This window comes from Sebastes umbrosus, chromosome 16, assembly GCF_015220745.1.
Source record: "Sebastes umbrosus isolate fSebUmb1 chromosome 16, fSebUmb1.pri, whole genome shotgun sequence".
Lineage (NCBI taxonomy): Eukaryota > Metazoa > Chordata > Actinopteri > Perciformes > Sebastidae > Sebastes > Sebastes umbrosus.
In genome coordinates this window covers 19,149,815-19,162,606 of record NC_051284.1, presented here as the reverse complement: position 1 = coordinate 19,162,606, position 12,792 = coordinate 19,149,815, and the positions used below count along the sequence as shown (strand labels likewise).

The 12,792-nt window shown below is 40.3% G+C and overlaps 1 protein-coding gene across 6 annotated transcripts in view; it reads right to left on the bottom strand.

The window, feature by feature from the left end:
• Positions 1-2,166: 2,166 nt before the first annotated feature.
• The window catches only part of cnksr1 (connector enhancer of kinase suppressor of Ras 1), a 29,929-nt gene continuing 19,303 nt past the window's right edge, over positions 2,167-12,792 (bottom strand). Inside the window, exons 9-23 of one of the 6 annotated variants that reach the window (XM_037796687.1) lie at positions 12,568-12,693; positions 10,625-10,737; positions 9,693-9,814; positions 7,920-8,113; positions 7,771-7,804; positions 6,699-6,874; positions 6,459-6,532; positions 5,975-6,046; positions 5,482-5,552; positions 4,609-4,670; positions 4,430-4,517; positions 3,952-4,136; positions 2,763-2,927; positions 2,670-2,726; positions 2,167-2,639 (exon numbers count right to left, since the gene is read on the bottom strand). In XM_037796687.1, coding sequence (XP_037652615.1) covers positions 2,412-2,639; positions 2,670-2,726; positions 2,763-2,927; positions 3,952-4,136; positions 4,430-4,517; positions 4,609-4,670; positions 5,482-5,552; positions 5,975-6,046; positions 6,459-6,532; positions 6,699-6,874; positions 7,771-7,804; positions 7,920-8,113; positions 9,693-9,814; positions 10,625-10,737; positions 12,568-12,693 — 1,767 coding nt within the window. In that variant the 3' untranslated portion in view covers positions 2,167-2,411. Of the gene's footprint in view, positions 2,928-3,951; positions 4,137-4,429; positions 4,518-4,608; positions 4,671-5,481; positions 5,553-5,974; positions 6,047-6,458; positions 6,533-6,698; positions 6,875-7,770; positions 7,805-7,919; positions 8,114-9,692; positions 9,815-10,624; positions 10,738-12,567; positions 12,694-12,792 lie in introns of all 6 variants that reach the window. The other 5 variants (XM_037796683.1, XM_037796684.1, XM_037796686.1 and 2 more) reach the window with 5 other exon arrangements.

The window sequence follows — 12,792 nt, the reverse complement described above, 5'->3', positions numbered from 1 at the left end:
CTTAGCCGACGCACAGCAGACAAGGTCACTTCAGTGAATTAGCAGAAAGACGTGAACAGATCACGACCCGATGAGCAGTTCTTTCAATCAGCAGCAGACGTCATTCTACAGTAAGTGGATTATATAGTTGAATAAAGTGAATTTGGTACAAATCTGAGTCACTAATGTGCCATAGTTGGGAAAACCAAGGTCAGTAAATGTAAGCAGCAAGTGGAGTCTTGCAATGAAATTAAAAGAAGTTTAGAAAATGGATTCGCTCATATAATAAAATGGAATTTGCCAGTTATACTTTGCCCTTCAGTAGAACAAGTTCAGTTTATTTTCTCCTGAGTCTCCAATAAATACACCCAGAAAGTATACAGACCTTCAACTTTTCATAATGGCTTAGTGAAAACAGGATTTTTTAAATGTTTTTTTTTTGGCCAATGTGTAAAAAAGACACTTGGCATTTAGCTCAGGTGCCTCCTGTTTCTCTTGATCATCTTTGAGGTGTTTCTTCCACCCTCTGATTGGAGTTCACCTGTGGTCAATTAAATTGATAAGCCCTGATTTGGAAGGGCACACACCTGACTGTCTATATAAGGGCCTCACTCACAGCTGACAATGCACATCAGAGCAAAAAACCAAGCCATGAGGTTGAGAGCAACTGCCGGCAGAGACAAGATTGTGCCGAAGCACAGAAAAAAAGTCAGCTGCATTAAAGGTTCCCCAAGAGCACAGTGACCTCTTCTTAAATGGAACAAGTTCTCCTGAACTCTTTAACCCCAGCAGGAACTTCACAACACATTTCAGCGATTGTCACGTTCCCTTTTTATTAAGCCGATCGATACCACAGTGAAAAGACATCTCAGCAATTGAGGAGTCTTGCTGCTTTCATGCAGCCTTGGGCAATAAGGAACACCGAGCCACAGCTGTCACACAGCTCGACTACATGGTTCATATGTCCATATATGTGAAGTACACCGTGTTCTCCACAGTGGTTTAAAAAATAACAAAGAAAAAACATCACCTTGACCAACAAGGGGCTACAACAACAGCGTTTCTGAAGCAAAATTTTTAATGTGCAAAATATTTCAAATGTATACCTTTTATTAAGGTAATGTCAATAAACAAATACATACAGTATTTATAGTAAAACTGTATTTACATATCACATTACAAGAGGCATGACTTATATTACAAATTCTCATTGAATCCTAAGAGAAGTTCTACTTTCTATATCATCTTAGAATCCCATAAATACATACTGAACTCAGGTTGACACTTGGCAAATTGTTCTTTTCTCTGTTGTAAACTTGTCACATTTTGTTTGTTGTGAGCGAATCTAAATCTGCACTGATGCATTTCACTGACGTACTTGATTAAAGTGCTGATTTAATGTCAATTTCGACTAAGGGTGTGACGATACTTCGGTCTGGATCGATATATTGATTCAATGATCGACGATCTAATATAACGATGTAAATTGAAAACATCTATACATATCTTCTTTAAGATACGCCCTTATTTTGAAATTCTTAGTTGATAAAAAAGGTTTGCACTTAAACATGAGAAATGTGGCACTGTATGGTGAAACACAGGAGATCTATTTTCATTGTTTTTTATTAAAATGTCTCGAAGATCCCAAGAATAAAATTTTCAAATCATAATTTAGTTGCTTTTTGTGAGTTGTCGCAGGCCCCTGAATTGAATTGGATTAAAATCGTATTGTGGCAGACTTTGTGATATCAGCAAATATCGTATAGTTGCCCAAAGAATCGGTATATGGTGCCTTCAAATGGGGTCGTGTTTACCGCGTTCATGATTAGAGTCCATACGAACGCCCCGTCTTGTGGTATTCACAACTTCGTGAATGTGGAAAGTTTCTGAAAAGTCAGAGTTTCCGAGTTTGTTGACGTTGTCAGAAGTTAATTTCTCGGTACATAATAAGTTAATATACTGTCATTTTAGTCGTATATTGTTTGTTTTTTTCGTAATTATATAATATGTCTGAGGAAAATGTTGATATTCCCAATGGTCTCATCTTTTTCCTCTGTCATTATGCCTTTGCATTTACTGCATTATGTTACCCACTTGCTAGCCTGCTAAATTGTTAGCCTCTGTGGCTTTATAGACGCCGACAGTAACGTTATTATTGCTGTTGCTAAGCAGCGGTGTTCTCACGACTTGACCACTTGAACGCCAAGCATTTTGTGTACACGACTTCCCATGTTGTAAACACTAGCTCACGAGTTTCATTTGAAGGCACCATTAATATCATATTGTGAAGAAACTTGTGATTTACACCCCTAATTTGGACTAATCCTAATGTCAGCAGAGGACGCAGTGAAATGCACCTCAGTCACAAACGCTTTCCATTTGTCTGATTCTGGTAAACAGACCATTGACGTTGACTGTCCCAGCATGTGGTCTTATATGTAGAAATAGTTCTCGGTGACTTCTCCGCTCTCCACCATTTCACTCAGCTGTTTGTTAATTGAATCCTGCAGCGACCCCAGAGAGAGTTCTAACAACGGGCTGGCGCTCGGAGAACCCTGTGGGATCTCCAGGACAACGTCAGACGGCTCTGCGTCCACTAGCTGCTCCCCTTCACTGAGGCTCAGTCTGTATGCGCCTTCTGTCTCCTCGGCGGCCGTCTCCGAGGCGGCTGTCTCTGTGGCGGCTGTCTCTGTGGCGGCTGTCTCCGTGGCGACAGTTTCCAAGGCAACCTCCTCGGCGGGCGTGTCCTGCACTGCTGCGTCGTCCTGCACTGCCGCGTCGTCCTGCACTGCCGCGTCGTTCGCTCCTTTGGAGGCCTTGTGTGGGTCCAGTCTCTCGATTTCCTTAACTAGTTCCTCGTTCTGCTCTTTCCACTGCCGATACGTTGACGCTGACAGATCAGAGTCCTCCAGGATCTTGTTGATCTGCAGCAGCTCCAGCTCTTTGGCCTGCAGAGTGAAAACATGTTCCAGTGAGCATGCAGATATACTCAAATATGAAACTTCCTGATTTGGACTGAGAACAACAAACTTGCTGTACAAGAAAGTTATTTGATATCGGTTAATTCTTATTTCTTTTTCCTCCGGTCAAAAGAAAGAAAATCACAAGTCACACAGTCATTTCTAATGATGAATAATAGTGATTTTTAACTGGCCAGTACTAAATAAACTTTTTGTCTATTAAAGGGTAACTTTGGTATTTTTAAACCTGGACCATGTTTTCCCATGTTTTTGAGTCTAAGTGACTAATGGGGACAACAATATTTGAAATTGGTCCATGTTACGCGCTCCCTGCTCTCAGGTGTTCCTGATCCGTGATCAGTTGACGGCCCTGCCCCCATATTTAAGGGAGGCTGGAGGAGAAGGAGCTCTCTCCTTCCAGATCATGCAGCCTTCTGCCTGTTGTGATTTTTCTTTTGCTTGACTTGTGTTTATGTTCATTTCTTTTTGAGGATGGAGGTCTGGTAGTTCAGTTTATTCACTGTTTTTGATGAGTTTATGGGGAGAAGAGGGAGACACGCTGTCTAAATCATCTAAATATTCAGCCATGACATTGAAAGTCTTTTAGATAACACTAAGCTACACTTTCTGTACTCCAACACTTCACCTCACCAGATTTCAGAACGAGACTTCTCCTTGAGCATGACTTTTTCCATAATGTTGTCAGACACTTATAATAACGATCGGAGCCCAATCAGGCAAAAACGAGCACTTTTAGTGGACGTAAATGACGGTGCCAGCTTGCCCCAATTGCATCATATTGCAGCCTGTGAGCAGCTGCCGTCTACAGTGCTCTCCCTCAATACTGGTCCAATTTCAGAAATTGTCGTCCCTATTTGTCAGTTAGACACAAAAACATGTGGAAATAGTGTCCAGGTTGAAAAATACTGAAGTTACCCTTTAACTGCTAAAGTCAGCAAGGTGAGAGTGTTTGACCTGTGTCAGTATGTCATCATATGACTCTTCTGCTCACCTTTAGAGTGCTCTGCAGGGCTCGGAGCGTATGCGCCTTCTCATTGATGATGGGGTTCTTGTTGCGTCGAATGAACGATTTCCTGAAGTGGTCGTGTGTGAACGGCTGCTCGTGGCCGATCAGAGAGACTCCTCCTTCCTTTATGTTGTTTATCATCATGCCCATCTCGTCCACCGGTCCTCCTTCTTACAGGGATGAAAACACAGACGGGGGAAGAGCAAATACAGACGGAGGGAGAGAGATGACAAAGATGAAGTTGAATACAGAATAGAGCAGCGGGGTTTGGTTGATGATTTGGTGACTGGGCCAAATTACCACAGGGTGAAGTCAAGAAAACATGTCATGATGAAAATGAGTTTTCCCACTCACATATTATTAAACCATCCATCAGACAGTCTTCACAGATTAAAGAGATTCTTCACTGATAGAGAAAACAAGAAAACAGCAGAGAGCTGAGACAGATTTATCCAGTACATACCTGTTCCTTTGCTGCCCCCTGTCACAGGACTCACTAACGGCATCTTCGTCTTCCCCTTGGGGCGAGGCAGAGTGTGGGACTGCACCTTCTGAGGCACATAATGAGACACATCATAATGGTGTCTGTTGTTGTTGTTGTTGTGTATTTATGCACGTGTAAAAACCTCTAACTGTACCGACCTTGTTTCTTCTGCGGGGTGTTGGTGACGTCTCGCCTTCTGATTCAGTCTCGCTGTAACATTCTGTCAGTAAACACAGGTGTTAAATTAACAATATTACCATAACACAATCATATCACAGTATATTTAGAATAATCTGGTATACAGATAACTTTTCTGATATTTTTTTTTAACTGGCTGGCTGGACTAAAATCACATAATAAACTGCAGGTAACCATAGCAACAGTAATTATGCTTCGTCCTGTGTTGCCAGTTAACTCTGCCTGGTGTAACTATCACAACCATAAATTAGTAAGACTGCAATGTAGGGCTGCAACTAACGATTATCTGTTGATTATTTTCTCGATTTATCGATAAGTTGTTTGGTTTATAAAATGTCAGAAAATTGTGAAAAATGTCACAAATCCTGAAATCAGTGTTTCCCAAAGCCCAAGATGACGTCCTCAAATGTCTTGTTTTGTCCACAACTCAAATATATTTAGTTTACTGTCATAGAGGAGTAAAGACACCCGAAAATATTTAAGAAACTGGAATCAGAAAATTTGGAAAAAATACTTAAACACCTTTAATTAATTATCAAAATAGTTGGTGATTAATTTAATAGGTGACAACTAATCGATTAATCATTACAGCTCAACTACAATGTTTAAAAAATAATTACTTATTGTTTTCTATTATAAATGGCCATGGTTGGAGTGAGGTGTACTGATGTTGAACATAATGGACTCGGAGGAGGAAACACTATTCTCGATCTATTTTGGTAAGACAAGTAAAGTTGATTTCATATGCACCGAAGGTATTGCAAGATATTTCGGATAAGTGAAACCACTAAATGCGTTCTTTTTAAGTGCATGACTTGAGGATGTTTACCCACCTTCTTCACTATCTGGGCCTGCGGTGAACTTCTTATGCTTGTGTATGGCTGTGATCAGAGTGTTAATCCACCTGTAGAAATAAAAAATAACAAAAGCTATATCAACACAGACAAAGCAAATACAATTTCTGTTTCAGTAATGTTCAGGATTAAGCTTTAAATTTCAACAAAAGTTACTTCATTACAGCACAAAAACAGGATCCTGAAAAGCCGCCTGTAGGGGGCAGCGCAGACCAGCAGCTGTTAAGAGTCTGATTTAACACCTCTAACACTCACTGTTTGCAAATAAAACGAATGAATGAAGGCATTATATTTTGTAGCTGAAGTCTGCCATTACACAGCTGCAATTTAAAGTCATTTGTGTAAGAAATGAAGCACTGGAGGCTAAACCTGCATTATTAAACTGCCTCATCTGTTAGGTTCTGGAAAAAGAGAAAGAAAGAGAAGATAGACGGGCTAAACAAGGCCTCAGCTTGTAATCGATCCAACTTACTTGCTCATGTCAGTGACATTTTCAGCTGCGAAGAAGAAGTTGTGAAATCGCTGGTGGCACATTTTAAACACGCTTGTAGGGAGAGAGAACAAAGAGAGAGAGGGAGGTTTGTCATTAGGGAGAAATTAAAACACACAAATCATGCCGACACATACTGTACATCGTCTCTTTTGTCACAATAGATAAGAGATTCCATAAATTCAGATTCAGATACAACAGGCGCTTTGTCTTTAACAGTCAAAATTTGAAAACAGATTTTGCTTTGCACAGTTTACTGCATCACATCACGTACAGCATGTTGCATAAAGCCGAAACAGATCATCCACTGTGCACGGTGAGACAGTAAAGTTTCTGTTTCAAATGGCATCTAAAAGATTAAAATCTGATCACTGCTCCATAACTTTCATAATATCAACAAACAGATCCTCTCATAGTCCTGGATAAAATGTTAAAAAAGCCCCAAGATCATTGAGTTCATACTTACTATTTTCTCTTGTGCTCTCCAGCACTCTCTATGTTGTAGCTGGCTATGTTGACAAAACCCTCGGCCTTCTCATCCTGCAGAAAAAGATACTCATTCAATGAAGTTATACGTAAGACTGGCTACAGAAAAATAAGCTAAATCTACATTTAAATAGTCTATACTATTGACTAAACCATAATACAATAAAATATTGAAACAACGGTATTAAAATCGTCTTTGAGGCTGTTTCGGTGTTACTACCTGTTGGCTGGTGTACCAGTAAAGGGAAGGCCCCTTGCAGACGAACCAGAAGCGCTGCCACTTCTGGGCGAGGAAGACGCTGCTCTCCTTCCTCTTCTTCCACAGCCAGCCGTCGCAGTCGGGTCGGCCCAGCTCGCGGCAGGACACACGGCGCCGACTCATAGCCGTTGACGATCCTGGGAGGACGGAAAGATGGGAAGAAGAAGAAGAAGAAGAGCAGGAAAGGTCAACAGAGGTCAACTGACACATTTGGAAAGGATAAACACTCAAACTTGAGCATATTCCTCTATTTTCTCCATAGCATGGCACAACATTTAGACAGATAGATCTGTTAGTCCTTAGGAAACATTTTATAGAAACAGTTTATTCCCTATTCTGCTCTTAAACAAGGGCTTTTGTTTTAATCTTGAAATGGCCAAAAACTCTGCATGGACCCTGTCTTTAATTCAGTGCAACCTGGTTTTGGTATTGAATCTGCCGTCACATATTACACATTTAACCAGTAAAACTGTTTAAAAAGAGTATAAAGAAATACCTGATGGCACAACACCAGCCCCTCTCCTGATACAACACGCTTTGATACATTATATCTGACTATTTGATCAATAAATTAGAGTTTTCTTAATTTATCTATATTTTGGCAACTGTATACGCTGTATTTTAATGGTGCTGCTGCTGTTTTTTTAACTGTATTAAAAACGTTGAAGGTGTGGGTACATGTGGTTTTGTTGTCGTTGTCATTAGTAGTTTAATTGTTGTTGATTTTTAGTATTTTTTTGTGGTTTGCTTTGTTGTTGTTTTTTTTTTTTATCCCTTTTTGACTTGTGGTAATTTTGTTGTTATTCTTGTCATTAGTAGTATAATTGTTGTTTTATATATTATTTTTTTTTTGTTTTGGTTGAAGTTTGTTTTTATTTTGTTCCCTCTTTTTGCTTTGGATTTTAATTACATATTTGTTTTTAAATTGTGATGCAGTGTTTTCGTATGGACCCCAGGAAGAGTAGTTTCTATCATGGTAGTAACTACTGGGGATTCTGCGTAAATAAATAAATATTACATCATAAACTTTTACCTTTTGTAGAGCTCTTCTTTGTTTCCTTGTTGCCCTGAAAAAGAGAAGCCGATGGAGTTTATTCTCTGTTCAATTCAAATGAAGCTTAAACGACATCAACAATGGGATTCAAAATGTTTTAAATGTCTGGCAGTAAATGTTTCACTCACCGTGTGTCCCACCATTTCAGGACAGGAACTTATGCTGGCTGTGTCCTGGTCGACTAACTGAGGTGAAGGACTTCTGAATGAGCCAAATCCAAAGGGAGAAGGACTTCTAAGCGACGGAGACCGGTCTCGTCCTGGTCTTGGGGAGAGTCTTGGTTTTGGGGAGAGCCTTGAACCTCCCAAACTCTCAAACTCCCCTGAGAAACACAGACACACACACACACACGTCATCATACTGCATAAATGAGTTAAAGTGTAAACTCTACTCTAGCAAACTATTCAACACACCACTATAATTCACATTGTGTCAGCAGTCAATGATCTACATTTAACATCTACATTTGCATCACGACCCAATTCACAGGCGTGAGAAGAGCAAACAGTACATAAATTAACGTTCCTGACCATTTTTACCGCCATCACCCCATATTATCTTGAATAGTTAAACAAGCCATTGCGAAGAGATATACGTTTGATAAATCAATACAAATGCATTTTAACCGTCTCATCAGTAAAACAATCAGAATGTAATAGCCTTTCATATTAGCTTCAATGTTATAAGTAGGCTACACTTATCACAACAATACAAAGATTCAGGCTCCCTCGTGTGGCTCAAAGGTGTACTGCAGATATAAATGTTAAATAAAAGACGATGGAAGAAATTCTGCAGATTTATTTGGCGACCCACCTGTGGGTCCCGACCCAGTCCATGGGAATCACTGGACTAAACAATCCTCAAAATACTTTTCTTTTAATGGAGATTAAAACAAGTGATTAAAGAAGAGAATCACTGCTTACAGTAAGATAATTGGAGGGCTCAAACGGTAGTTGTTAGGGGTGTAAATCACAGGTTTCTTCACGATACAATATTATATAGATTCTTTGGAGAACAATATTTGCTGACATCACAAAACGATATGATTTTAATTTGATTCAATTCAGGGGCCTGCGATCGATATGAGACGATATATGCCCATTTAACACAATCATTTATATTTATATCAACTCACAAAAGACAACTGAAATATAACTATTTTATTCAGGGCCAGCTTTAGCCCTTTTGGGGCCGTAGTCAAAATTCATATTTGGAGGTTAAACCCCTCATAACCCCAACCCTAGCCCTGTAAACCACAACACATATCACAATGGTTTTAAGACAAAAATTAAGATTTTTCTTTTCATAAATAACTGTATTATTATAATATAAATTGTCCCCACATATTGTTGGCTTAAAAGTGTGTATTCAGTTTTAATACAATTTACACTTTTATTAACAAATAAGTGCGACTGGGCAGATGAAAAAGTGTGAGAAAGAGAGTTACAGGGGTGAAAAGTGTATTTCTTTCTTTCTTTATATCTTCATTTGTTACCTTTTTTTAAGAGGGCGACCAGCGCCCCCCAGAAGGTGGCGCCCTAGGCGACCACTTATATGGCTTATGCCTTAAGCTGGCCCTGATTTTATTATTGGACTCTTCAAGACATTTCAATGAAAAACAATGTATTCTTTTTAATAATAAGATAAGTAAGGGCATATCTTAAAGATGATGATATGTATCGATGTTTTCACGTTGCACCAATATATTGGATCGTTGATCATTGAATCAATATATCGATCCAGATCGATGGATCGTTACACCACTAGTAGTTATTCTTTCATCTCTCTTCAACAAAGAACACCTGTCTCTGCAAAACCCTCTCTGCTTTATGTTCCATCCAAAATCCTTTCAAACAAGCCGCTCTCTTGCCGGAGGCTGGAGCTCCCACTGCGTTTCTTACCTGAGGCTGATAGCGGTGACAGTCCACCTTGTTGATTTCCCTCCAACTCCCTGTCAAAGGACAGCTCTGATTCCTCCTGTCCCACAGGCTGCTGATGCACTTCTGGCCCGTGAACGGCTTTCCTGCAATGGAAACGGATCACAACATCAATCAAAACAACTCACTGATGGTGCATTCAGGTGCCTCTGAGAGGCTATAATGTCTGAGATTTGCGATTCAGCTGCACTGTTATGAGGTGAAACAGTATAAATGATTGTCTTTTGAAATATGACTCTATACTGTTGGTCAGTAGTCTAAAGTTTCTACTTGTTTTTCTTTCCCTAGAGTTGTAGTGTGTGACAGAATTATTTACAACCTTAATGCACCATCCCCGCCTACCCCCTCCATTTGTCTGAGTACGCCTGCTCTCCATCAGCTCGCACCGTCTCCGTTAGCCTCTCCATCACTCTATTTCCTCCCCCATTTACTCCTCCTTGTTTGTGTCTTTCTTCATCTCTCCAAAACTCCCTCATCTATTCGTCTTTTTGCTCATCCCTTCCTCTTCCCTCATTTCCAGTCAGCCGTGGGTTGTGGGTGCGCACGTGGTGGAATTTATGGCATTCGCAGAGTGACCTCATCGCCAACCTACTGGGCGCTGGCAGATTAACGAGGTCAAAAGGGTTTGTGAGAGGTTCAGATAAGGAGTAAATCCTGGTAGTTTAGTAATTTACTAAGCTTATTTCCAACCTGCTCTGAGATGTTGAGCTATCACGCTCAAACAGACTTGCTTTTCATTTGGTTATATGAGAAATTAAATCACTTACATTTCATATTCAAGAATGTATTTTGGATGACAGACCCAGCTACGGCAAGATGATTAGCTTCTAAGGAATTGTCTACAAATACAATTATTAAAAGAAATAGCTAATTAATAGAATGAAAGCTGCTCTCACCTAAAGGACAGGGACCTGACAGAAGCTGCTACCCTCTCAAATATAGAGTGCCTCGGATTGTCCTCCTCGTCCTCTTCCTCCTCTGACCTCTCTTCTTTCTCCTCTTCCTCCTTCTGAAAAGAAATCAGCAGGTATACAAGTGTGTGAGTGTGCACACTAAACTGTGTGTGTGTGGGTTTGAGGGTTAGCGGAGGGTAAGGAGGCGGATGTCATGTGGATTGTAATAGCAGCTTTCTCCCCAGGTCTCCATCCGCTCACCCTGTGGCTCAGGAGACGAGACAACAACACACACACACACACACACTAGCAGTCTGTCGCTAAAAGCAGGGCGTCTAGCGAGGGCGAGAAAGAGCTGGTTCACATCTCCTTATGTGTGTTTTCTCGCCCTACGGCGGCAGTTGGATCTGCGATTAACATGATGATAGTCACAAGGGGGTGTGAAATGCACAGTGTGTGTGCTCGGCTCAGATTCAGTACATAATTCAGTGTGTAGCTCGAAGACAGACAACAGTCGCCATAGTGACTACTGAGAGATAAGTGTTTGTGGAAACGGATCCCGAGAGATGTTAAATGGGAATCGAAGAGGGGATTCTCGTGACAGGGAAGTTTCAGGTTCCCCCGACATGAACTGTGTGATTAATCCAGCTTCTGAAAGATGACTTGATGTTTCACCCCTGGGTGTAATTATCCTAAACTGACACGATACTGTATGTGGTAGAAAATCAAAATTGTATGTGTACAACAACGTTTGTATGTGTTGGCTCGGGTTTTTCTTCTAATGGCTTCACCAACGATTACACAACTCCCAAATGAAGTTTACTGAAGGCCACAAGTATGAGTAACAAGAAGGATGTCATTCCTGAGAAATGTTGAAGTCCCTGTGTGGGCCCATCATGAGTAATTGTTCACACTGGTCCAGTATACAGTGGTGATATGCACAGTTTTTCCTAATCTTCTGTCAAAATCTGTGGCTGGTGGTGAAGATACTGAGTGTGACACGTGGATGATGTAATGCTGTTCATTAAATATCAAGATATTATAAAGTGTTGGATGCAGCTAACACATATTAACACATATATATATTAAAATTCTGCCATTCTTCTAAGCAACCTTTCAGATATTTTGGCTGCAAAATTGAATTTTCTTTCGAACAAGGCAATCTGCACATGAGATTTTGATGTGTGTTTTTTCCTGTTGGGACCAGGAATATCTACAGTAATTTTCATGGAAATCTAACCTTTGGTTTTTAAAGGTCCCATAGTGTAGAAAGTAAGATTCCCATGTCTTTTTGGATTATAAAGCAGATCTAGGGGTGTTTTCTGTACTTACGTTATGTTGTTTCCGTATGTATTTTACTTAGTTTACGTACTTATTTTAAACCCAACCATGACGTTTTTCCTAAACTAAGTGGTTTTGTTGCCTAAACCTAACTGCGGATGTTACCATAGTTTTGTTGCATGGTGTACAAATGAGACGCGAGAAGCTAAAAATGTGTCCTCATGACACGCGTAATGTCGGTGTTATGTTGTGCTATTTATAAGACTGGAAAACGCTGACCAATCAGAGCGCGGCTTAAAAGAGACAGGCGCTAAAACAGAGTTTTTCAGACAGAGGGTGATACAGGTATATTCAGACAGACAGTATGAGAAAATAATGTGTTTTTTGAACATTAAAGCATAAACATGTTCTAGTAGAAACCCAAAATACAAGTATGAACCTGAAAATTAGCATAATATGTCTCGTTTAAGACACCTCATCATGGACCAAAGTGTTGGTCAAGGGGAAATTATCATTATGACCATCATCTTCTGGGTACCATTAATATAACCAAATTTCCTGGGTTGTACTACAACTGAACAGAGTCTCCTTTGTAAATCAGAAAGGTAACACAGTGTTGATGGAGTGATGAGGTGAGGTGGAGGAGGACTTTAATGACCCCTGACCTGTGTGGAGGAGAGCCGGATTGTGTTTTTGCGTCGCCCTGACCCAGGAATCTTCTTCAGGACCAGCGTCACTCCGTTGGGATTCTCCTTCAGCTTCTTCACCAGGTTAGCTCTGCTCCAGCCCACCTGACGCAGCAAAACAGACGATTATTCCACTTTGAAGGTTATTGTTTCAGACACGGAAATCTTATGGAATGAAAATGTCCATTTCATGGATTCCTCTGT